This window comes from Leishmania martiniquensis, chromosome 34 (genome assembly GCF_017916325.1).
Source record: "Leishmania martiniquensis isolate LSCM1 chromosome 34, whole genome shotgun sequence".
NCBI lineage: Eukaryota > Euglenozoa > Kinetoplastea > Trypanosomatida > Trypanosomatidae > Leishmania > Leishmania martiniquensis.
In genome coordinates this window covers 810,729-835,400 of record NC_090169.1, presented here as the reverse complement: position 1 = coordinate 835,400, position 24,672 = coordinate 810,729, and the positions used below count along the sequence as shown (strand labels likewise).

Genomic DNA, 24,672 nt, shown 5'->3' with positions numbered 1-24,672 from the left:
CGTCCCTGTGACACGATCCAGAAAGTCGCTTGTTTTACCGCAGGGAATGGCCCCGCGACGACGGAAGAAGCGCTGGGTAGGCACGTGCCCACCACATTGCGAAGGCTTCCGGCCTCAGCACTGAACTCTGGGTTTCCTGGACCAGCTCCACCACACTCTAGCCGATGATTGCCTGCGAGGCACCGAGGGCTGGTGCAGCCCAGAGCTACATCACGCATTTTCGTGACTATGCTACAGACCTAAAGAAGATCCACGCCACGCCCGCCTCTCGCTCTAAGCCAAGGAGCATGGGTACAATAGTCGGGCCCAGCTAGCCTCGGCACGAACAAGTCTTATATGAGGAGGTATACAAGCAACGTATCTCGATGGACGGCGTGGAGACATCCTCCCTTCATTGTTGGCATGCGCTCACCGAATGCGAGGCAAAGAGAGCCCCTGCAGGCTCTGCCTGATGCCGTGCCTGCTGAGAGGGTCTCCGTCCTCACTTACCTCCTCCTTCTCCTGCTCCGCCCCCCTCCAAGCACAGGCGTCCTTGGAGTCGCAGTGCAGGGGCGCCGTCAGAAAGGCAGCTCGCCGGCCGCTGCAACATCGCATGTGGGTAAGCGCTACCCCACCCCCTCACCTTGAAAACGGGCTAGGCTTTCTGTCCCTTAGGCGTGGCCACAAGAAGCTGCACCTCTTCGTGTCGTGCGCGCCGTGCAAGAGGAAGATGGCGATGACTGCCGTCTCGGCGTGACGTGCCGTGGACGGGGCGGCGCTCGCACTAGTGGGGCCTGCGAAGGGGCCGGTTCTGCTCCTTCTGGGTCGCACCCGCCTGCGTCCCTCTCCGCACTCACGTAGGGCGAGTGGGTGAGGGGGGCCTGCCCTGTGCGCCTGGGAGGGTGGGCGGTGCACGTCGGGCCACGGTCTCGTCAGGAGGCCTCGGCAGCGCCCATGAAAGCATGCAGGCATTCACTCCCCGGGAGCAACGCACGCGTGCGCCCTATCCTATGCGCAGCGGTCGCGCGTACCTCGGCGTCCTGCACCCAGGGCAGGTCGCAGCGTGCGACATTGGCGAGACAACGCCGGCGCTGCCGTGCGTGCTCGTGAAGGCTGGCCAAAGTTGTATTTTTGGGTATTTGAGGGCGCTGCTCTCCCCTCTGCTGCTCCGCTCTCCTCGGTCCTGTTTTCTGTCTTGCTTCTTTTCTCTTCCGCTCTTTCTTTCTTTGTATATATCAGGTCGTGCGAATGGCGATATGCTGGAGTGCTTCGGAGTACCTTCTTGCTCTCACTGACTCCGTTGGCTCTCTAGTGGACATGTGTAGATTTACTCAAGAGCGTCTAGGCGTTTTTAACTCGTTGTGCGTATGAGCGTGCTGCATCTTATTCCCCTCTTCTTCTGCTACCACGTCCAGTGTTTCTGAGAGGCTATGCGCGCATGGTGTTTGTTCTGTCCTTCTTCGCGCGCCGCTGCTTGCTTTCGAAACGGCTCCCACCGAATTCCTTTCCCGACAGAGCAAAGAGTCTTTTCTGCGCGTCTCTCTCTCTCTTTCTCTTTGTGTGATGCCGCGTATCCTTCTGCCTTTTGGCGTTCTCTTCTCTGTCAGCCCTTCTACAGCGATGTGCACCGCCTCCGTACTCGAACGGACTCAACTGCGCGAGGGATGAGAGAGAGGCAGCAACAACCACAAATCGTTACATTTGCATTCACTGCAACGTCATCGCCGCAAAGCGGAGGCACACGGACGATGAACCACAGTGGCGGACATAGACAAAAAAGGCCTTCGTATGGGTGTGGACAAGCACATGAGCATGTGCGTGTGTGGGAGGGGCAGGGGTGGGGAGGTAGAGGGAGGAAAAAGCGAGAAAAGGCAAGGGTGACAAAAGTCGTCAAGGAGTCGATGCTAGAGTGGGCAGGCACGTTTTTATCTCGTCGAGACGTTACTCTCTCCATGAGCGTCATGACGAGGAAAGGAAAGCTGCACTCTTCTCAGCGGCGATGCGTGATCTCTGCTGTTAACGCTCTATGTGCGCCTTCTTTCTGATACGGTTGTCTTTGATGTTGCTGTCTCCCCCTGCACCTTTTTTATTTCTATACCGCCGCGGTGGCAGTCGACGAAGCAGTGAACGAAAGGAGAGTGGTGTCGATAGTGAGTGGAAGGGGGGAGAACGATTTCGGGGACTAGTCGCTCCCCCCTCTGCTCCCCCCCTCGTGAACCCTTCCTTCGCTGTTGAGCTTTTGTCAGGTGGGTGCCGATACCCGTCTCCCTCTCATGTCCTCCCTTTTCGATAACATCCTCTCTGTCGCGGTGCTGCTACATGCGACATGGGCGACGGAGCTGAGTTGCAGGGGGAGAGGGGCTGCCCAAGAGGGAACGGCGCTCCGCCCCCCTTCCCCACCCCCCTCTTCCTCTCCTCTGCGCCGCCGTCCTTTCTTGTGGTGATCTGTTCGCATCTCTTTGCCGCTCATCCTAGGTTGTGGCCTTCTGGTTGCCGTGGAAATTCACTCTTGTGCTTCTATAGTCTCTCAAGAGAGGAGTGAGAGAGGGGGTTTCAGCCGGTCTTTTCATTTGAGCGCGTTCGCGCCGCTCTGCTCTTTTTGCTGCGCCTCTCGTCTGCGCCCAACATGACGGTGCTCGTCTTTCACTGCTTCTCGCCAACTCCTTCTTTCGCTGTCTCTTTCTGCGCGTATGCCACTGCTGCGCTGCTGACTGCGTGCGCACAAGCTTGCGAGATGCACTTTCGCACACGCGTCTGCGGTAGCCACGCCTTCCTGCCTACTACTTCTACGACCACCGTTTTGTACTCCGGACCTCCATGCTCCTGTTTGATCCCCGGTGCGCCCCTATTTTTTTTCGTTGAGCGCTGCCGTGTGCCCTCCGCTGTTGCACCCTCTTTCCAATGAAAGGGGACTCACCTCATCGAGCCGTGGTTCATCTGGGCGGCTGAGTGCGCCAGCGCTGCGACAGGGACGCTTGCCGTCCCCACACTCACCCCACTCCGCTCCCCGCGAACGCCGAGCCGCTGCTGGGAGTGGCCCTGGGCCAGGCACCCACGACATGCAAAGGGGAGAGGGCGTCATTGCTCTGCATGCGGGCGACAAGATGCGAGGCAGGGGCTCTGCGCAGATGTCTGGAGCGGCAGCATGGCTGCAAGGCGTGCCCGCGGCTTCCTCACGCGACGCACTGGCGCCTGTGAGACGGCTCGGTAGTTGGACAGAGTGTGACTCTGGGTATACGCCATACATGGAAAGCACTCAAAGGTCGCTTGGAGAGCGTGCATTATGATAGTCTTCATAGCGAGCGTCTCTCGTCTTACTCGTATCATCGGACGCTTACCCTTTTCTTATCATGGCTCTGGTGTACGCGGTTGTTCGTCCCCCCTTTTTTTGGCGGTGCGCCTGTGGGCGTTTCCGTGTCACTCTTCCTGTGGAACCGTCTGCTGATCTTTCTTGGGTTCTTTGCATCTCTCTCGGTTTCGCCGCTCGCACTCACGATATTGGATCATCGACGGACCGCTTTGCCTCCCTTCGTTATTAGCGCGCTCACAGCGATGGATGGCTTTTTGTGTACCCTTAAGAGGGGTGAGGCCTTTGCCTCGTTGCTGGTGAGCAGATTTTGGCTCGTTGTGGGCGCTCGCGAAGTGGATGCCGACGAGGACGCAGCGCGACTCCTTTTTTTCTCATCTCTGTGTGTGTGTGTGTCTACGTGTTTCTCTTTTGCAGTGTTTCGGCTCGCGCAGATTTCTCTTTTTTGTGTCTTCACGTCGTGTGCGCACCGCCATTCTCCCCGTCTCTCCTCTTCGGAGCGTTGGCGAGTGGACGGCGTGCCGAGGGCGCCATGGACGGCCGACCGAATGCGCATTCAAATACGTGAAGGGTTCTGCCCTCACGGTACTTCCTCCACTTTAGCCGTTTCCCAGTTGTCTTTGGGCGAAAAAAGACGTATGTGCTTGTTTTTTCGTTGCGGGTGAAGGACGGATCGGCGGACTTCATTGCCGTCGTCTTCTTTCTCGTTGCAACTGACTCTTGGCACCTTCGTCCTTTTATTTGTTCTCTTGTTGCCGCAGCTGTGGCTGGTGTCTGTCTCTGTGCGTTCGGTGACGCCTTTGTGCTTAGTTGACGCCTTCCCCTCCCCCCTCCTCCATCCTCCACCCCAGCCGCTTCCCACCTCGCACGCGATTTTTTTTATCTCACTTCCTTTCGCCCCTCCTCCCTCTGGTGGAATTGTTTTCTCCTTCGATAACGCACTATAGCATGAGCCAACGGCATACGTCATATGTCCTGTCGCCCCTTTCCTCGCAGACTTCTCTCTCCTCTCACCCCCTGGTCGGCTCGCTCTCTCTCTCTCTCAACGGTACACGGCATGCCCTGTGCCCCTTTCTTGCTGTCTCTTTTTTCTTCGTTGTCGCGTTCGGCTTTTTTTTAGTAGCCTGCATGTAGGTCGTGTGCGTGTGTTGGCCCACCGCGGATGACTATTCACTCATCATTTGCGGCGCTGGTCGGTGCTTCTTCCCTTCGGGTTCGTTTCCCTATTCGCCCTCCCCTTTAGCCCTCCCCGTCTCACTCTCTCTCATTCTGTCTGTTCGCCCCCTTACGGAGTGCATCCCACCGTCGCCGCCCCATCCCTGGTGTGAAAAGCTGTTCGTCAAAGAGGGCCGCCGAGTCCTCCTCTGCGCGCACTTTGCGTTGAAGCTTTTTTTTCTCTCTCTCAGACCTCACTTGACCTTCTGCGCGTTAGTTGCCAACTTTCGAACCCTCTCGAGCTTTACGTTGTGCGTCCCTCTGTCTCTGTCTCACTTGCTCACCCGCACGCCCTCTTTACTGTACTCTCTTTTTCTCAGCATCTTCTGCGTGCCTGTCCAGGGGTTCCTGCCGATGGGCTCTCGGACTCCGCAAGCATAGTAAATGACACACACACAAAAAAAAACGTCTGCACAGCACACAACCTTTGCTCTTCTCGTCGCTCTCAACCAGTAAATCGAAGTTGGGTAGGCTATCGGCAACAGATCGGCCGCAGATGCCAGCGGTGACATGAAGGGTGTGGCGGGACGTTTTGTTCTGTCGATGTGCATCCCGTTGGCAAGTGACGCTCCTACTTGGGCAGGTACACAAAGAAGACGGGGGTGAAATGCACGTTTGACCACCAAACACTCTGCCGCATCTGCACTGCGCGCAAGTGAGCGGCCGCGAAGGAAAGCCGTATGCCTCTCGCAAACGTGAGGAAAACGAAGCAGACGGAGCGCGAGAGCACCCTCTACCTTCCTCCCCGTTTTTATTTCATGTCTACCATTTTCCTGCCCTTTCTGTTCTTCAGCGGACACCCCCCACTCTTCACTAGCACACCCCCTCCCCTCTGCGCTTTCCGCTTCCATGCAACTTGCGCTACCGCGGCTGCCTTCTCTCTCTCTCTCGCACGTTCTTTTCATGGTGACCGTTGGATCGCCATACCATTTGTACAACTACTGCGGCCGGTCACTCGTAGTCGCACACATATTTCAAGGGATAAACCCTGCCCTAGTGCTCCTCTCGCCCGCGTACGAGGAGCGAGCTGGCGCTCTCGGCGATAACTACGAGCCCACTTCACTGCTACCCCTCCCACTTCCTCTTATTACTACCCCTACGCTCTTGGCCACGCTCACGGCGTTTCTTCGCCTCCGGGCGTGGCAGAAGTGAGGCACTGATACAATGAATGCGTCGTCGTTGTTTCTTACGACGTCGTCGCGGCAGGGGCGAGACGCCCTCGGAACCTCTCCCCGGACCACCTCGCCGCTGCTAGTCGACGTGGTACCTTTCGAGGCTTCGCTGCAGCGCCTGTTGTACGAGAAGGTATCCAGTGACGAGCAGATGTGCAGCTACTCTCTTCAACAGGCGTACCGCGGGGTTCTGTACGGTGTGCATGCGGCCACGCTCGAGTTAACAGGGGTGCGGACTTCCAGAACGAATCATGAAATTGCTTCGGCTTCTCAAGGTGGCGCGACGCACCTCGGCGCCGCATCGGCGGAAACGAGCACAGACGCATGCGTGCTTCGCGGTTGGCAAGTGGCGCTCTATCGCATGGCACTAGTGGCTACCCGTTCTTCTACAGACCTTGACTGTGTCATCTTTTTGAGCACCCGTATTCTCTGTGACCGGGCGACGGTGCACGGCCAAGGAAACGAGCGCCCATGCTGCACGCAAGAGTGGACGCACGCGCTTCTGCAGGGGCTCCCGTTGAGGGGTGCGGCGAAGTGGAACGGTGAGCGCAGTGTGCTCGATGACCGATTCGCCTGCCTTGTGCAGGCGAACCGGCGGTACCAGCTTGGATTTCTGCTGCTGCTTTCGAATACCCTCCGCATGCTGGCTACTGGCACCGTGGAGGGCCAGCGGTTATGCGCTGAGCACACCGAACTGTTCAGAGGTATTGCACAGGACATGGTACCGGCTGTGGCGCACTACGTCGAGGAGTCACTGCGCGATAGCACAGTGCACACCGCCAAGAGAGCAGATGCGGATGGCGCCGCCGCGCGGCCGAACCGGCTGGCTGTGGAGCTGAATAACCTCGTTCTGCACTGCCTCCACTGGCTGACCACGGATGTGCTTCTGACGCACATGGACGCCGAGACAGATTCCTCCTGCGACGCTCAGGGCATAGCATTGAAGCCTAAGAGGCAGAGGAAACGGCCATTGGTGATCGATCGCGACCAGCCTGCTTGTCTGTGGGGATGCATCACCTTTGTCCGCAACGCGCTGCGACGTGGTGTGCGTTGGCTCGCGGAGGAGTTGGACCACCCGCGCACCGGAGGAGTCGCGACCTCGGCAACGGCGCTGGTATCTGCTGTTTCGCAGCAGCTCGAGCACTTCTTCACAGATATGGTCAAGCGCCAAGAACTGCTGGAGAGTTCCCTCCTAAGGGCAAGGCGCGAGTTCAACGGGGCTGCATCGAACGATACGCGAGCTCTGACAGAGATGATGTGGGCGAACACACTACAGATGAGCTTCCTTGTCCGAAACTTGACGGGTGTGTGGGTAGCCGTGCATGGAGGTCTGGGACTGGCAAAGGCGTCAGCGGACCTCGTCCTGCCAGCCTACAGAGACGTTTTGATGTACATGGCTAGCACCCTTCTGCGCGTGCCTGCCTTGGACAGTGTGAACGAGACCGAACGCACTGTTTTCATGGCAACAGACGCCACCCTGAGTGCGTGCCTGGCACTCGTCGCCGCCGCACCCACCACAGCGCTGCAGGCGGAACTGTGGGCTGCCGACTGCGGTGTCACGCAGCAAATCCACGCGCTACTGGTGCAGCGGGCTTTGCGGTACCGCAATGAGCGGGTACTCCGGTTAGCGTCGCTGCTTTCGCGCGCCGTTCTGGATGCGGCGGTGCACGGTGGCGCCCTTGCTGACTTTGCGGCGGACTCATCGGACCAGCTGCTAGAATTTCTTGAGAGTGAAGACGACGCCGCGTCACGGTGCGCCGGGGAGCTGCTCTGCGTGTCGATCCTTGAGCACCCCTACCGTCTTATCCCTGCCTTATTTCGTATGCTGCAGCACGGCAGCGCCGTTACGCGGCGGCACGTTCTGGAGCTGCTGTATAACGTACCAGACCTCGTCTCAGAGCAGCGCGCCGCCGGGCGGGGGACGCAGGAGGGACATCCGTCGCGCTCTGGTGCGCCGGACGTCGCGGCGCCGTTGGGTGATAGTCATGCGAATCCTCTCGGTGAGCGCCGCCGCAACGTACTCAGACTTCTGGCGGAGAACCTTTTGCTGAGTCTGCAGGATGAGGAGCTGTGCGTGCGGCTGCTGAGCTCGTCCTTGTTTGCCAGGGTGCACCCGGAGGATGTGCTGCTCCCTCTCTTGAACCTGTGCGTGCAGCGAGATGCCACGGGACGCAAACAGAGCGCGGCGCTGTCAGCCCTGACCTCGGTTGTCACCGCACACACCGACACAGCAGAGATTTTTCTCTTGCTTGTGCAGACGGGGTATCGGTGCCACGCGGCGGCGATCAGCAGCCTCTCTACTGTCACAGTCACCTCTAGAGGAGCCACCGAGGCAAGCGATGGGGGAGGCAGTTCGCAGTGCCGTACAGAAGTGCGGCGACCAACACCGCAGACGCCAGGCGACATTCTTTCGCAGGCGCTTCTCTACTCAGCTGACGGTGTTGCAGGGGAGTTGCAGGACTTCTCCTCGGCGCCGGCGTCGGTGCCGGCCAGAGCAGACGAAAACGGTGTCATTGCTGAGCCGCACAGCGGCAATCGCCATCGAAGCGAGTCGCACTTGCAGAGAGCACTTCTAACGCTCACTGATCGGTGGGTGCGGGCGGCAGCTCCGGGCTGGACCTACGCGGACCACTCCCTTCCTGTCCTTCAATTTATTGCCCGCCAAGCGAATCCCAGCGCAGGCGACGGCGCAGCTAATCATTTCAACGACTCTGCTACCTCTACCGAGCGGATGGAGGAGTGGGCCATCAAGTACACGTTTCGACTTACCGCAACCCTTACTGGCCTCACCGACGTTGGGCTTTCGGAGGTGGGCTTGCGGAGACTGCGTACGGTGCACCTGCAGGCCATCTGGGACACGTTCTTTGCCCGTGCTCCCGCTCTGGAAGGACCAGCAAGCGGCGTATGGGCACGTATCGCTTGCACAACAGAGGGTGTCCACAGCGAGGGCGCGGGGGCATCAGCAAGTCTGCACGCAGTACTCTTGCCACTCTTGTGCTTGCGCAGTTGTGCGCTGAGCACATTCGCCTCGGCAGACGCTGCTCTCGCCAAGGATGCTGTAGACGCGCCTGAGGAGAGTGCCGACGATGACCTTGGCAATGTCCTGCGCCGACTGTGGCGCGTCCTTTGGCACGGCGTCACAAGTAAGGCAAAATTGGGCGCCACGCTCCTTGCCGCGTACCCAGAGATTCAGCGTGTGGCGTTGGAGGTTCTTTGCCGGTTTCCTGCGGTTCTCTTCTTGAGCGCATGGACCCAGTGGGTATCGGAGAAGGCGAACGATGCTCGTGCTGCCACCGCGGCTGCGGAGCCGGACAGCGAGCTCTCTGTGGAAAAGCTATTTCCATATCGTGTGTACCTCTTCGGCGTGTCGTCGTACCTCGCGGCTGCGAGTGTGCAGGTAGCGTCCGGGCAAAGCTGCTCGTCGGAGTCTCTCTCGGCGGCTGGCACCGCGCAGTGTGGCGGCGGTTTCATCAGCGACTTGCGGGTGGTCCTGGAGTACTGTGCGACGCTGGAGCGCCTTTTGAGCGCTACGCTGCCTCGATGGCTGATTGAGGAGGGAGTGAACCCATTTGCCGACTTGGCGTCGGTGCAACAGGGGGGGCCAGTGGAAACGGCCGGAGCGACGTTGAACCACGTCACAGCCACTCAGGACTCGGGCGAAAAGGCGGAGCTGATGAGGCGGCGACTGTGCGTCGCTGCTGTCGATGCGGCGGCCGTCATTGGCGTGGTAGCGTTAACTTATCCGAGCGGTTTCTTGGCTCCAGTGTCTTTGCAGACTTCTGACGATGGTGTTGCCTCAACGCTTCAGACCCTGCGCAACAGCCTGCTTGAGGCACCCCTGGCTGGGCTGGCAAGCGCGTACAGAGACTCTGCGAGGCGCGAGAAATCAACGGAACTGCGGAGGCAGGACGACGTCGACAGTGAAACGGACTGGACCCTGCTTCTGGCACGGTTTCAGCTATGTCTGCGCATACATGAGTGCATGCTGCGCGCCATCCCTCTTCACCAGGTCGATGCAAAAGGTCTGCTGCTGTGTTGGTTTCGCTGTTACCTCCGGCCTCTCGTGGAAGTGTCGAACGCTGCGTGCGGAAGCTTAGTGGGGAGAGGTCATGAGTGTCGTGCCGCCGTGGAAGCGTGCCATGTCCTTTTCCAGGCTGTTCTGCTGGCGCACAAGATCGGCGGCGCCAATGCCTCTGATTTGACTGATTCTGGAGAAGGCAAGTCATCGACCGCACCGTCACTCCTTTCACGACTCGCATGGGAGGAGAGGGAGGCGCTTGTGAGCTTCGCAGTGGGATGCGTGCGGTTTACCGTGTCGCCAGCGGTGCAAACGGTTGGCGTCCGTCTCTTTTCTGCGGCTCTTGTGTCGGCGCCCGATCTCTTTGTACACTCGGAGGCGATGGGCGCGCCGTCGCCCTCATCGGCGCCTCCGATTAACCTGGGAACTTTAGGCTCCTTTGGGAGCACCTTCTCAGACCTGCAGGGGCCGCTGAGCTGTGCTTCTACGGCGCTGCAGTCCATCGCCCTAATGCACGCCGACCGCACAACTCGCGTCCTGGCAGATGAGGTGCTGCGAATGCTGCAGAAAGCGGCAACGGCGAGTAGCACTTTAACCTGAGAAGGGGGGCAGTTAAAGAGAGAGGAGGTGGTGCCAAGCGCACCTCCGAGACCCCTTTTCGAATGCCCTCTCTGGGCAACTGCGAGCGGTGCGGTAAAGCTCATATTGCCGTTGCGACACCGTGACGCGCTGCATTTTTCGGTTAACTCAGAGATGCGCACCCGCGTGTGTGGTGTGTGCCTCGATGGGGTTCACTCCGCGAGAGCCAAATGCATGGAGCGCCTGTGTGTGTGTGTGTGTGCACGTAAAAGGGGGGAGGTGCGGCAGAAGCACAAACAGCACATCGAGCACCTCTCTGGACCGGATATCAGGCGCAAAGTCAGAGATGAAACGACTCTCCTTCAAACTCGCCTTATCTGATGACCGCGGTAGTGAGTCGCAGAGGAGATCGTGAGCGTCGACGATGTCTCCCTCTCCCTCCCTCCCCCTCTCTTTCTGTTGTCCTCCAATGGGCGTCTGCCCCCCTTGTGTGGGTGGCCCAATCCGAGAAGGCAGGGTGCCTCCGCATTGGAGGGTCTGCTTGACATCCACTCCGTGCGCACGCGCACGTGTACATCTCCCCTCTTGCGGTGCACCATTTCAGTTCCTCATTTCCTACCCCTGCGACTGTCGCTTGTCTGGGCCCTTGCGCGCCTACACCGTCGGCAATAGACGGCTACGCTTCAGCCATTGTCGTCGTTGGAGTAGGCAGAACGTAGGGCGCAGCAGGTGAAATCGGCGGTAACGCCCTCCTCCTGTTTCACCGCTTTTTTTCTCGCGCTATGTAGCATCCGCGGTGGATTTGCACTTCCTCTGACACCCGAGCTTATCTGTGAGACGGTGAGCTGTCCCTTTCTCTGGCACAGAAAATGACGCGATCGATGTCGTCGTCGAGTGCGTCCGCCCTTCATCCATGGCGAGTGCTGACCGCATCTCTGACAGCCAAAGTTCACCTTCAAATGACGTTGTGCGGAGGCCAGTGCTTTCACTGGTACCCAACGCCCCGCGGAACATTTGTTGGAGCCATTGGCTACGACGTCTTCGAGCTGCGCGAGACGCGCTGCGCCGCAAAGCTGAAAAGTGAAGAGCTGCGAAGGGTGCCCTCGCGGCCGGCAGTATCCATGCGGGCGACACGGCAGCAAGAGCCAGTCTCTAGCCCACCCATCTCGGCGGCGCCCAGTGGTGAAAGCTGCCGCCCCTCATGCTGCTGGATCGAGTACCGACGACTGTGGCCGCTGAATCACGTGCGCTGCCATGGGGAAAAGGGTCCCCCCGCCCCCCCATCATCGTTATCACGGCTCGCAGGCGCTCCCCCGCCTTCGAGTGTAGGAGAGAGCGACGAGGAGATGCTCAGTCGCTATCTTTCGCTTGATGTCGACCTCGATCGACTATGGAAGGATTGGACAGAGTCGCCACACACTCGTCAACATCCCCTTGTAGGATACCTCGTCGGCAATCGCCTTCGGCGGGAGTTCTCCCGTGGTAGCCACAGCTCGCATGTGTGCGAGCACGATCACGCACACGCGAGCCCGTTTACCTCCATCCGCCACGTTCGGCAGGACTTGCACTCGTGCCTCTTCTCCTTCCTCTGCTCGCAGAATAACAATGTCACGCGCATCACCGGTATGGTCTACGCACTCTGCCGTGCCTACGGCGACCACCTGTGTGACGTTCGACTCGCCACTGGAGAGGTGCGAGCGCGGCGGAAGTCCGCTAGTGATGTGCCGCCACTGCAAACGACAGCGAAGGCTCGATCGAACGCCGCTGTGCACAAACGCGGCATCACGGCGTTGCCCACTCTGACGTCGCAGAGCACCTGTAGCGACACACGCGAGTGGCTCTCAATCTACAGCTTCCCATCACTGGAGCAGCTGGCACATGCCACAGAAGACGCGCTGCGCAAGCTTGGGTTTGGTTACCGCAGCAAGTATGTGGTGGATGCCGTCGGGATTATTAGGGCACAGCGACCACCAAATCTCCTGGAGGACCAAGGGGTGCTGAAAGAGCAGGCGCCTCCTCCTCGGCACCTGATGCGGCAGCATGGGACCTGCTATAAAAACGGCTTCTACTCTGCTGTGCTGAGCCATCACAGCGCCCCTCACCAGCATCAACGGGACATGCTGCGACATCTACCAGGCGTGGGGCGCAAAGTAGCGGACTGTGTGGCGCTCTTTGCGCTCAACCGCACTCACATTGTCCCCGTGGATACACACATGGCTCAGATTGCCGCGGCGTACCTCGTGCCCTCAAGCTCCGAGACGCGGGCGAGTCGTAAGCGTTCTCGTACAGGACTCCCATTGCCTGAGGAGGAATGCCCCTCGTGGGAAGATGTGCTTCTGCAGTGGAGGGCGCAGGCGGAGATGGCGAAAAAGAGGAACGGGGCATCGTCGGGGTCTCGGCGGGCGATCGAGGAAAGTGGGGAAGGAGGGCCGGTCCCGCGGCGTTCCTCGCGAAAAAATGCCTCTCCTGCTCTGTGCGAGCGCCATCATGACGCCATCCAGGAAGCCTTTCGCCAGCTGTTTGGCAACTACGCTGGCTGGGCCCACAGCATTCTTTTTTTCTACCGCATGCGGAAGGGACGCACTGCACAGAAGCTGGCAACGGCCACGCGGTGCGTTTTGTGAACCATGCTCGATAAAAGGGCACGAGGTGATCTATGGTGACGCTTTTCTATCCTTGCTTCCTGCACAATTGTGCATTTCCTCTCTTCACAGAATTCGCTCTTGCGCGGTGGTCTAGTCATATAGAAGAGCGCAGCGCACGCCGTTCTCATCGCGTGAACACCAGCCCAAGCAGCGGGAAGGATCGCCAACCGGAGCACGAGCTGTGGTGGTGCACCCCCCTCCCCAAGATATTACTGTCGCGGTGCAACGCACCTGAGCTTGCGGTGCTTGCATGGGCCGGCGCTGTCGTGTTGAGTGCTATCTTGCTATCTGATGCGCTTACAATGCTATCTAAGCGTGTGGCGCCACGATGGCAGCCTATACGGGATGGGGCGCCTGCTGTGTGCTGATGTGAAACCTTCTACAACTGCGGCACCGCATTGCACCTCCCTGTCTCTCTCGCCAGCACTGCGCTGTTTTCTTTCACTTCTCCTCACCGCTCTCTGTCGCTTTCTCTCTGTCTTCCTTGTTGACTGCCGGCTGTCTCTGTGCCGGTACGCATTGTCCTGCCCCTGTGCGAAGACATGTATCACCACCGGCACGCCACCTCGCAGGCGTGCAGATCAGCTGTGTATCACTCTCACCGTTCTTTTTCTTCATAAAGCTATCTACCGCCGCCATGGGGGATCTCAACACGGCTCAACGGCGATCTCACTCGCTGCTGGTTGTTGCTGCCCCTCTCCTCCACGCCCCCCTATTTTCTCCGCTGATATCTGTGACGCCTCTCGTCAAGTGGGTCTCTGTCTTTGAGCGTGTGCGTTTGTGTGCGTGCATGTGAGCGGGATGCGCGTGGCTATCGTTGACTCATCTTTTCGTCCTCTTTCGCGCTTCGCAGCCTCTGCTTTTCTTTCGCTAACGGCGAGCGCGTTGTCCTTTGCGCTCCGAGCCAAGAAGGAATTGAGCGTACGTGCCTGTCGTGCATTTGTGAGGCATGCGCGCATTTCCGCAGGTGCGTACGTCCATACGGCGCTCGCCCGGTTGCCCTCTCGCCTCGAATGCCGGCAGGCTCAGAGCACATTTTGTGACGGGAGGGGAAGCGCCAAGTACATCGGGATGCGCAAAGGGGTCTGGCGCCGCGGTGAGGCAGCGCTCACTCTGCGTGGCAGCGGAAACAGCCAAAACAGATGGGGTCCGTTGGCCCTGCTCTCTTGACTGGCACAGGGAAAGCTCATCTGGACGCTTCCACGGAGCGCCTCGAACTTTGCAAGCGGCCGCGTTACTTCACCTGCAAGATGAGGAAGCCACCACCGCTTGACACAAAGGTGGACATGACGTCGAATCTTTGAACATCCCTACCTTACAGTGGCCTCCTCAGCGTTTTGACACAGCGGCGAAGCCCAGTCCTAACACGGTGCTAAAGAAGCCATCTGAGAGCGGTGCGTCACACGAAGACATGCGAAGAGACGCCCTCTGACGGGGACTTGAACCACTGTTGTTGGGTGCTCTCGGGGGGGTGGAGTGTCTCCGTTGCCAAGGTGGAAGCCTTCCACGATGGATCGACGAACGCGCAGAGTCCCGCTTTCGGCACGCATGTTTGGTGCTGAGAAGGGGTGTGCCTTACGCGCTCACCTGTGAACACCCAAGGCCTCTCAGACGGACTCTGTACGCTGCAGTCGAGTGATTCTGCTGCTTTTATTGTTTGGTCTTACTGCTGTGTTTGCTCAAGCGTGCATATGCCTGCGCTTGTGGGCTTCTTTGTCCATGGTACGCGGCACCTACGCATGACATCATGACATCCGACGAACGAAAAGATCTCACGAACCAAACATCTTATCCCCACCTCCTCAGCATGTATTCGGTGCGCTAGCGGTGCATGTGTTTGTGCCGGTGACCAAGACGCGATGCTGCTCTCTCGTCTCGGTGTGCTCGCCTGACCTGGGCAGGGACATCCCCGGTAGAGGCGCTTCATTTTTGCAGGTGCGGACGTGCTAGCCACGCCTTTGTTGACTGCTGCCTTTGCTGTCTGTGGCAGTAATCGGGCTGGCGCAGGCTTATTGGGGAAGGCCGTTGAACCCATAGTGTAGCCAACTGTTATCGTTCTCTGCACTCCCTCTCTTCTCTCTTCATGCTTACCGATTTCCTGATGCGAGACGATGACTAACCTTGTCGAGATACCACCTTAGATGATCAGCGCATAGTCGTGCATAGAGTACAGAACACACACCGATGCATCGCAGGGGTGTATATACACGCGAAAGTTTTGATCGTGCCGAAAGCAATCCTTCACGCTGAATCATCCCCGCGGCCCTCCATCGTTCGGCGGAAGAGAGTCGCCACTCGGAAGAGCGCGTTGATGGCGACAGAATCTCCCTCGGGTGGGGTCGATCTGCTCCGCTTTCTTGCTCTCTCACTTGCAGTGCATGCAGACGCCGTTTGCTGCAGTGTGGATGACGTCGAGGCCGCCATTGTCGAGTCCTCCACGAATGATGAGCTCCTAGATGCGCTCGAGAATGAGCTTGTTGTTTTGCTCGACAGGCAGCGACGGCTGCATGTGACGCGCTCGATCATTGCCCTCTCGCAGGAAGAGCGCCGTCGTGGCGTGCAGCTGCGGCAAAGTTGGCAGCCGTCAACACCGTCGCACGGGGGTAAACGAATTCAGATATCTGTTGCCCCATCAAGCAAGTCTGTATCACTGTCGGGAGGCAAAGGCAGTCCTCGAGAGAGGTCGCTAACGGGCGCGTCAACGGATTACATGGAGCTGGAGCGCGGGGCGACGGCGGTGTCTGCGCGGGGCCTCTCCACAACGGCGTCATCGCCTGCACCACGTGCGGAGTCAGAGGTGGACGCGGTGGACGCACAGGTTGAGCGACTCAAAGCGAGAATCGCGTATCTGGACCGTTACTCGCTTCGCGGCAAGCTCGTCCAGCTCGAGGCGCAAAAGAGGGCGGTAAAAGAGATCGACATGAGAGATGTGGTGACAAAGGTGGTGGACTCGTTTGAGTTTCCAGCGTCCGTGCGCGCCCTCTGGTGCATTCCTGCATCCCCGCCGTCGGGAGGCTCGCGTGCAGGCTCCTGCGCGCCACAAGCAAAGGCATCACGGAGCCGCACACGCTTCGGGGATGCTACTCTTCCTCAGCTGGCGACTGGCCTGGGTGCCGTGGTAAACCACACAAACATAGATCTGCTTCTATCGCGGGCATGCCAGCGGCTAACTGGGCGAGCCAGTGACGCATTAAGGGCTTTGGCATCGACGAGCGTCTCCGAAAAAAGCGCAGCACCGCATGTGCTCGGCTGCATGGTGTACGCTGCCGAGCTGGACTCTAGTGGGAGCACGGACCTCGCCTCTGTGCAGCAGCTGCAGATGATGCCGCAAGACACCCTTTCCCGTCTCTTTGAAGCGTGCGTGCGCAACGGTATTTGCGAGGCAAAGGTGGACGACCGGTGCTTCGGCGCTCGCGGCACCGTGCTGACAGCACAGGATTTCAACGCCCTCCCGGCGAACTGGGCGGCAGCGCAATCGCTAAGTCGGGTACCGATGGCTGAGGTCCTGCCTCCGGTTCGCCATTTGTTCACGCCCCGCTTCACCTTCGCGGACGTGGCAGAGCTGAGGCGACTGCAGGCGAGGCGGGTGGAGTTGCAAGAAAAAGTCGTGACGTCCCTGGTGGGCAGGCTGGCAAAGGAAAGGGAGGCTCTGCACGGCGTCCCCGGTAGTCAGCGGGACTGCGCGGCGGCAGCGGCGCGACTGGCGCTAGTGGATGCGACACCAGAGTGTGGGTTGACACACGCGTGGAAGACAATGGTGGTGGTTCACCAGCATGAGGACTGACGGTGCCTGTTTACTCGTTCTAGAGGCCTTGCCCGCGGACACGCTTGCGCATGTTGACCATGTGGTTTCCGGCTGCGGTGCGGAAGTGCTCCCCGCCTGTGTCATAGCTGCCTTCCAGTTCTTGTGCCTTTTCTAGCGGGCATCGTGGAGCTCTCTGGATGGGGTTTTTGGGCGGACAAAGAGAGAGGGCGGTGCGACGCGCTATGTGTTCCCTGCGAACCGCCGGGTCCGCCTTTGTTTTCTTCTTTCTTTTTTTTGCGCCTGGTGGTCTTTCTCAATACAAGACGGCACCATTGCAGTCATTCTGCCTCCGCTCTCCCCTTCTTTACTTGGGTGAATTGCCATGCACCGACTGCGGATCGCAATGCGTCCGTAGTCGGAAAGAGGAGATGCCACCGCTTAGAGAGCGGCGGCGGAGAAGGAAAAACACCAGCGCTTGCGTCGCGCGAGGAGAGGTGCGCGTGGACGAGCTCTAGCCCTCTCGACGACTCGCTGCGCATGAATCAAGCAAAACTCAGGTCTTCTCTGGGGATATTCCACGCAAACTCAGACCAGATGAGCGGTGACCACTCCGCTGGTAGTAGTTCACGCTCCTCCTTTCGGCAGTCGATGCCACGATCTGCGGGCGCTACTCGTCTTCGTCGTCGACCCTTCCTCGTATTCTGCGAGCATTGCCACAGCTTCTTTCACTGAGACTTTGCAATGCCGGTCCACTTCCTCCACCTTTTTCTGCCCTTCTACCCTCAACAACAAAACTGCCCCCCCCCCCACACACACGCACACGCACAGCTCTTCTTCTGCCTTTTCACTCGCATCGCCGCTCACAGTCGGATCGAGTCACCGTCTCCTTTCCTGTTTTCACCTCTTTTCCCTCCCCTATTGCTGTCTGTATATGTGTGTGCCGGTTCTCTTCACCCACTGAGTGCGGTCCTCTCCCTCCTCTCTCTCTCCCCTCGCGCCAATCATTCACCACGACCCCACCAGCACAAGGACGACGACCATCATAGCAGCATTCGAACCTTCGTCCTACTTCTGCTGTTGCTGCTGCTTTTGTTTTCGTTCCCACTATTCACGTCAGTCACTGTCCGCTCTCCGCTGGCGTGCCGATTCACTCGCTCGCTCCGCCGCTTTCTTTCGTTGGCGTTCTCTACCAAAGCAGCGGGGGAGACGAAAACGAAAGAAAGAAAAAGACTTGTAAAGGATACAACGACGCCCATTAAAGCTCACACAGAAGTGAGCGCCCGGAAGGGAGAAGCAACAGGGCTGTCAGCACACACAACTCAAAGCGAGGCTCGAGAAACAGTGCATTGATCTCTGCCTCTCCCCCCCCCTCATAAGAAGGGAGCATCAGCACGGAACCTCCCCCCTCCCCCTCCCCCCATTCCTCGGAGCGAAGCGCGAACCTTTGACGACGGTCTGCTCCTCTTCTTTCTGCAACGAACAGACCGGCCAGTGTGTGCGCTCTTCACAAAGCGCGTCGTCGAGTTAGATAGGGGATTTCGCCGTAAGAAGGTGCTGGCGAGCGCCACGCGTACGCGTTTGGGCGATATATCGGCGCACCTCTGCTTTTAACGTTCTCCACACCACTGCCTCTCGAACGCTCTGACTCTTCGCGTGGGCTTCGCACGGACGTGTTGTGTGGGAGAGCCTCTCTGCTCCTCTCCTCTTTTTATTTCGTGTTGCGCCCCTCCCCCCTTTGCTCGTCGCTCTCCGTTTACGTGCGATCGTCAAGGAATCGTCTTTGTGTCTCGGTGTCTGTGGGTGAGGGTGCGTATGCTCTAAGCTGGCGCGCAGCTGCTGGGCTCTTTTTGCTTGGCTGTGTGTGGGAGGGCTCTTCGACACCGCCAACGTTTTCTTTGCGCCCAAGAATCTTAGGTGCATGCCACAGGATGCACGCCTCCAGCCGTTTTCGTGCGTTCGAATCGAAGCCGCGGTAGGGCCTGAGCAGTGGCGGCGGCGGCGCGCGGGGAGGCGCTCAGGCATACGAAGTAGACTGCTCACGGGATTTATTCTCGTCCTCTTTTCGACTGCACTCGCGCTGTCGTCGGTGTGTCTCTCTCAAGCATCCTCTACTCCGTTCGACGCCACAGGGGGCATCGCGGTAGCCCAGGCGCCGTCCGAGCGGAGTGTGGCGCTGCGTTACACCTTTCCCGGCAACAGTTTGGCGCTTCTAGTGACGGGGAACGGCCTTCTGCACGCCTTTGATTTAGAACGCGGCCATCATGTTTGGAGCGCCGATGCGGGTGGTGACATGATGACCGTGACGATGCATCAGCCGCCCTCTAAGGAAACAGCGGTGCGCGACCCGCTGGCGCTTCCGTTTCTCGTGCGTGGGAACAGTCTCTTCACGCGCATTCCATTTTTGACCTTTGCCCCACTGGAGACCACAGACGCAACAGAGAGGCTGGGAGGGTGGCCGCCGTCCCTGCGGCCTTACTTTTTCATGAACATCTCAACGCTGCTGCGGCGCCAAACACTGTTCCTCGGCGGCACAGATGTGTACGTGACGACCTCGATACAGGTGGCGAACCTTGACGCGAGCACAGGGAGGCCGGTGGGCGCACGAGAGAATGGATCGCATAATTTCTGCAGCAGCAAAATGACCACCATTTCACCCAACGGCGACTCCGCGACACAGCCGCAAGGGGTTCCGCATAATGAGCTCCTTCCTCTCTTGCACACTGTCCGCTACAACATTGTCCTTCACGCGGTGCGGGCAGGAGAGTACAACTGGTCTATATGTCTCTCGCAGCTCCGCTTGTCGCCTCACGCAGTTGCGCAGCCAACCTTTCCGCCGCAGTTTTCTGCTCACACCACGGCCAGCACGTCGTCATCAGATTCGCGTGATGGCGACAACGATGAAGCTCCGCGTTTTTTCTCGCAGTTCATGCGCAACATGTTTGACTATGACGAGAAGCATGCCGTGCATGTTGCTTTCAAGGGGACTGCAGATCAGAGTGTCGAATCGACTCCTGCGCGGCGGTCGACTACGGCGTTGCTGGCGAGCAGCCTGCTGCGTACGCGCACGCAAGCGGCCGAGTACATCAGTCAGATGATTACTTTGCAGCAAATCAACTCAAGCCATGTGAGTCTCCGAAGCATCTACGATGGCACCGCGGCATGGACATCGACGTTGCCGAATGTGTCTTGTGAGGCTTCATCAGATGGAGAAGCTGCTTCTGCGTCCTCCTCGAACACCACTTCGGTGGTAAGCGCGGCTTATGTGTGGGTGAGTGGTGCGAACGAGATCTTCCGCGTTCCAGTGCGGCGCCCGATCTTCGGCAGTACACTCGAAGAGGACAAGCGGCTTCACCTCTACAAGGAGGCGGATACAGACGACGCCGCAGCGCAACCCCCGCCACGGCTCACATCCGCTTCGCTCGCCGGGGCATTGGTTCCCGCGAGGCACGCTGCAGAGGGGCTACACCTTGTGCCGCTTTTGCTCGACCGTGACGTAGGGCTCGGCAGCGCTCGCGACAAGGGTGCCGACGGTGAGTGGGCTACCGATGACGTTGAGGCAGATGAGCGTGAAGAGACGGAGCTCGCAGCGTATTACCATCAGTGTCACTGGTGGGAACCCCAGCTGCTGTCCCCGTTATCCGAACCCGGGGCACTCAACAGACAAAGTGTCCCGGTAGCTGTCGAAGTTGTAGGCCCCGAGCCATCGAGTCCCGTGACGAGCTCGAACGGCGTCTACTCGAGTGAGAGCACACCTCTAGGCCTTGGCAGCACGGGTGCGGTGGTGAAAACAGGCTTGGCGTGGCGCACCGCTGCCGTCATCTCCTTTCAAGTGCTCTGCCTAGCTGGCTCAATTGCATTTCTGTGTGCTGGGGTGCCACCACGCGGGCAGCTGCAGCGCGCCTGGGCTCAGGCAGACCGTAACCGTGACCGAGTTTCCTACAAGTCCTCCTCTCGTCAACAATCGGTACAGCTTGTGCCGCAAGATCTGCTGTCCCCGCGCGGCGGAAGAGCGACACCCTTCAGCTTCATACTGGACCCCTTCTCGGCGGACCCCCTCGCTCTGGCGTGCCTGCCTGGGGGCGCTGCCTCCATGGCGACCCTGTCGCTTCCCCGATCGGATGATTCAATGCAGGAGCTTATGCGGCACCACCCACTCGGACACCTTAGCAGGTCACCGCCACGCTCGCCAGGGGTGAACCCGACACGGGAGCAGGCGAACGCCATCGTAGGCGAGGAGAGCGAGAACACCCTCCCAGTAACACCAACGCTCCCGATCACCGCTACCAACGGCACATCAACCTCATCGAAGACAGGGCGCGGCGTCTCATCGTCTACCACTCTAGGGATGGTAAGTAAGTCCGAGGCTGCAGTGAAGAAGGCGGCGGTGTCATCACCCAACCCTACTGGGAGTGCGGAGGCTAAGAAGTCCATCATATCAGCCTCGAACAGCTCGAGTGATGACGACACGATCGACATCGACCTCGGCGAGCGCTGGTGGCTGCGCGCGCAGTTTCCGCCGCGGCAGCTGCCAAGCGCCCCAACGCTGGACGACACCTTCTCCGACCGCGGCAGCAGCCACAGCCGCTCGCAAGCGAACACCGGAACGGAAGAAGAAGGAAAGCTCTTCCAGCTGCACTTCAAGGTGCTTGAGAAAATAGGGTTCGGAGGCGAGGGGTCTGTGTTCTGCGTCGAGCACCGCGTGACGCATGCACGGTACGCCATCAAGGTGATTCACATACACGAGCAAGACGAAGAGCGAGTGGTGCAGGAAGCCGTGCTGCATAGCTCCTTTGACAACGCCAACGTGGTGCGCTTCTACTTCTGCTGGATCGAAGATATCTCCGTCTCTACCGCCAACCGCCTACAGCTTTGCCGCTGCGACGAGGATGGGCTAGACACGGCATCGATGGCATTCAGCGACCACTCGCTCATGATGTCCACATCTGACAAGACCAACCGACCCAGCACCGACGCCGACACCGACTCCGTAGTTGGTGACACCTATCACATGCTCTTCATTCAGATGGAGTACTTTCCACTCGGGACGCTGGCGGACTGGCTTCGTCGCCGCACCGGCTTCTATCGACTAGAGGTGCTGCGCTACATGAAGCAGATTGGCGAAGGCTTGTCGTACTTGCACAACCAGGATGTCGTGCACCGCGACCTGAAGCCCACGAATATCTTCATTTCCAACGACAATGTTCTCAAGATCGGTGACTTTGGGCTGGCAAAGCGGCCTGGTAACGCAGCCGCCGGCACGGGCGACTTGGCGTCGAACGTTGTCGGCGGCCACCAGGAGCGCTCAGTGGTCGGCGGAAGTCCACTTTACTGCAGCCCTGAGCAGACGCGCGGCGAGCCGGTGAATAAGCCGTCCGATATTTTCTCTCTCGGCATCATTGCCGTGGAGATGCTGAGCACCTTCACGACGCTTCACGAGCGCATTCGCATATTAACCGACGCCCATCAGCTCATCTTACCGGAGGAGCTCAAGGCCGAGTTCCCTGACGAGGTGCAGTTCATCAAATCCATGTTGGCGGCAAATCCGCTGCAGCGACCACCGATACGAAAACTGCTTCGGCAGATCAACAGGCTTATCGTCACGCTAGAGGCACAGGAAAGCGAGGAGGAGGTTGAAAATGCGCCGTCGCAGTTCCCACTCGATGGCGGCGAGCACTCCGCATCGCGCAACCGCAGCTGCGAGGAGACGAACGCCGCTGCCGGTGACGATAACGCGCCGGCGAAAGCCGCAGCCACTGCTGTCAACGAGGCCGACCAGACAACCACACAAACCACTGTCGCAAGCACGTGGCCGTCGGATGTCCCACCTCTCTCGGCAGATCTCTCAAGCAGTGGCCCTATCGGCTCCCTTGCGAGGCCCAGCGACTCCTTTCCGCTCTCCCTTCCTCGGCACGAGGCAGATGCAGATCTGCCGCCGGTGCGGCACAGCGACGCCGGCAGCAGCGCCAGCGCTTCAGCTGCCGCGGCGACGGCAGCTACTCGGTCAGTGAATGACCACCACGCCCCCTCTGCGGGGCAGCGTGCGGCTCACCGAGGCGGATTTCTTGCGTCTGCCAATGGGTCTACGGTAGTGAAGCGCGGAAACACATTCCATCGCCGCCGCGTGACACCAGCCAGCCCAAACATGGAGGCGGAAGCAGCTGGCGTGCAGGCCTCACGGATGGTGACGACTGGCCTCTCGTCCCGGCAGGAGCTATTCGTCAATGACCCTTACGGCATCCCAACGACCCCGGTGATGTACACTGGAGACGCCGACCTGCCCACTATCCTGAAGCGTGACTTGCAGGATCGAACGGTATCGGCACCGGAATAGGTGGGCAGAAGCCACAGGGGGGAATGACGGTAGGTATTTTGTTTCTTGGGCGTGGCGGGGAGCGCACCGGCCGCTGGGGACGCGTCATGGGATCCGGCGGTGCACTCACTTCGTCTCCTTCCCTCCTGTTGCCCAATGCTGCGCGACCACCGTTTCTTGTGTCGTTGCAGGATGCTTGTATGGTGTCGGTTGGCGTGTCGATTGCCTTTCTCCCCTCGACCGCGTTTGGCTTTCGTGTGCTCCTCCAGCGTCGATCATGGGTCGCTTGCACTTCATCGATGACTCTTTGCCTGCAGTGCCGTTTTTTTTTTGCTCTTTTTTTCATTATTGCTGCTTCCCTCGTTGTGGCTCGATGTGTGGCTTCTGCTGTTGCGGTTCGTTGAGGCAGTGCCATACGAGAGCTGCCGCAGTCTCTTCTTCGACTTCTTTCGCGCTCTCTCCGCGGTCGTGTGAAGAAGGGAATCAGCGCGAATGTGTTAGAATCAGTTCTCCCTTTCTCGACAGCAGGACAGCTTGACAAAGAAGTGTGTGTGTGTGTGCGAGAGAGAGAAGGGAAGGTGAGGGAGAGGAAAACGACGCCGTCTCTTGTGTTCTGTTGTGTTGCGTTTTGATTCTCGTTTTCGCCGAGTTAAAGTGCGCGTGTAAGCTCCCTTTTTAATTTCTTAGATTCCTTGTCATTGTGCGCGTCTTCATTGGCGCTCTATGCACAGTACTTCATGCGCTGTTTGGCCTGAGGGACAGGCGTCTTTTGTTTTCTGCCGTCATGAAGGAGAGCAAATGGTTTTCGTCTTTGTGTCTGTGCTGGAGCTATAACTAAAGTTTAGGCACGTGCTTTCCGTCACCGCCTCCTCCCCATGTCTCCTCTCTGTTTATCACTCTCTTTCTCCCTCTCTCTTTTCCCTTTGCTGCAGATTTCTTTTTCTTTTGTCAGACCTACTCCTCTTATTCCCGACTTTTATGCTGCTTTTTTTGTTTTTTTCGCAGTCTCTCTCTCTCCCTCACACGCATCTACGAACTGCCATGTCCTTTTTTGTTTGTTTTTACTCCTCGCCGCCTTTTTTCTCTTGTTTCCACTCTCACTGGTTGATGGCTCATCAACCGACCTTTGCGACCCCGCTCTTCCACACAAACAAGCACACATGCATATATGCTCTCTCTTTTGCGTCCCTTGCTTACGTTACCATGTATATATCCTCACATATGTATCGTTGGCCTCTGGGCGAGTCCTCTATGCACGGCGTGTGTGTCCGGCACCATTTTCTTCATTTCCCTTTTTTCTCTGTTTGAGCGAAACTCTCTCTTTCTACCTCGTTCTTGCTTGCTCTCGATCTCTCTCTTCTTGTTCTTTGTTCGTGCCTTCACTCGTTCGCTTCTTCTTTCGCATACACGCCACATGCAACCTGTCGCCACCCCGGCTCGCTCACCCTTTCCCGCTATCTCCCCACACATTCCTGTACTCACGCATCGGACATTCTCTCACCGGATATCTGTTGAGGGGAACTGTTTGCTGACATAGCGCAGCATCGATCTAATGGGTCTTCCGTTCCGTCCCTCAACATTGGAAACACTATGAAACGAAAGAGCTCAACTACAGGCTGACTCCTCTTCAAAGACCGATGTATTTCAAAGAAGTCTGCCTCCCCCCTGACACACACACAACAGAGGCTGTGGAGCGCACGGG

General features: G+C 58.7%; 4 protein-coding genes across 4 annotated transcripts; all 4 read left to right on the top strand.

Annotated features, from left to right (window-relative positions):
• Positions 1–5,665: 5,665 nt before the first annotated feature.
• Positions 5,666–10,291, top strand: LSCM1_02237 (uncharacterized protein; the record flags this gene model as incomplete). Its single annotated transcript, XM_067319822.1, has 1 exon — positions 5,666–10,291. The coding sequence occupies one exon, from the start codon at positions 5,666–5,668 to the stop codon at positions 10,289–10,291; it is 4,626 nt and encodes a 1,541-aa protein (XP_067175197.1).
• An 860-nt stretch (positions 10,292–11,151) lies between these two features.
• LSCM1_02236 (uncharacterized protein) lies at positions 11,152–12,894 on the top strand (the record flags this gene model as incomplete). The annotated part of the gene is made up of 1 exon (XM_067319821.1): positions 11,152–12,894. The coding sequence occupies one exon, from the start codon at positions 11,152–11,154 to the stop codon at positions 12,892–12,894; it is 1,743 nt and encodes a 580-aa protein (XP_067175196.1).
• A 2,332-nt stretch (positions 12,895–15,226) lies between these two features.
• LSCM1_02235 (uncharacterized protein) lies at positions 15,227–16,699 on the top strand (the record flags this gene model as incomplete). Its single annotated transcript, XM_067319820.1, has 1 exon — positions 15,227–16,699. The coding sequence occupies one exon, from the start codon at positions 15,227–15,229 to the stop codon at positions 16,697–16,699; it is 1,473 nt and encodes a 490-aa protein (XP_067175195.1).
• A 1,879-nt stretch (positions 16,700–18,578) lies between these two features.
• Positions 18,579–22,991, top strand: LSCM1_02234 (uncharacterized protein; the record flags this gene model as incomplete). Its single annotated transcript, XM_067319819.1, has 1 exon — positions 18,579–22,991. The coding sequence occupies one exon, from the start codon at positions 18,579–18,581 to the stop codon at positions 22,989–22,991; it is 4,413 nt and encodes a 1,470-aa protein (XP_067175194.1).
• Positions 22,992–24,672: the final 1,681 nt, after the last annotated feature.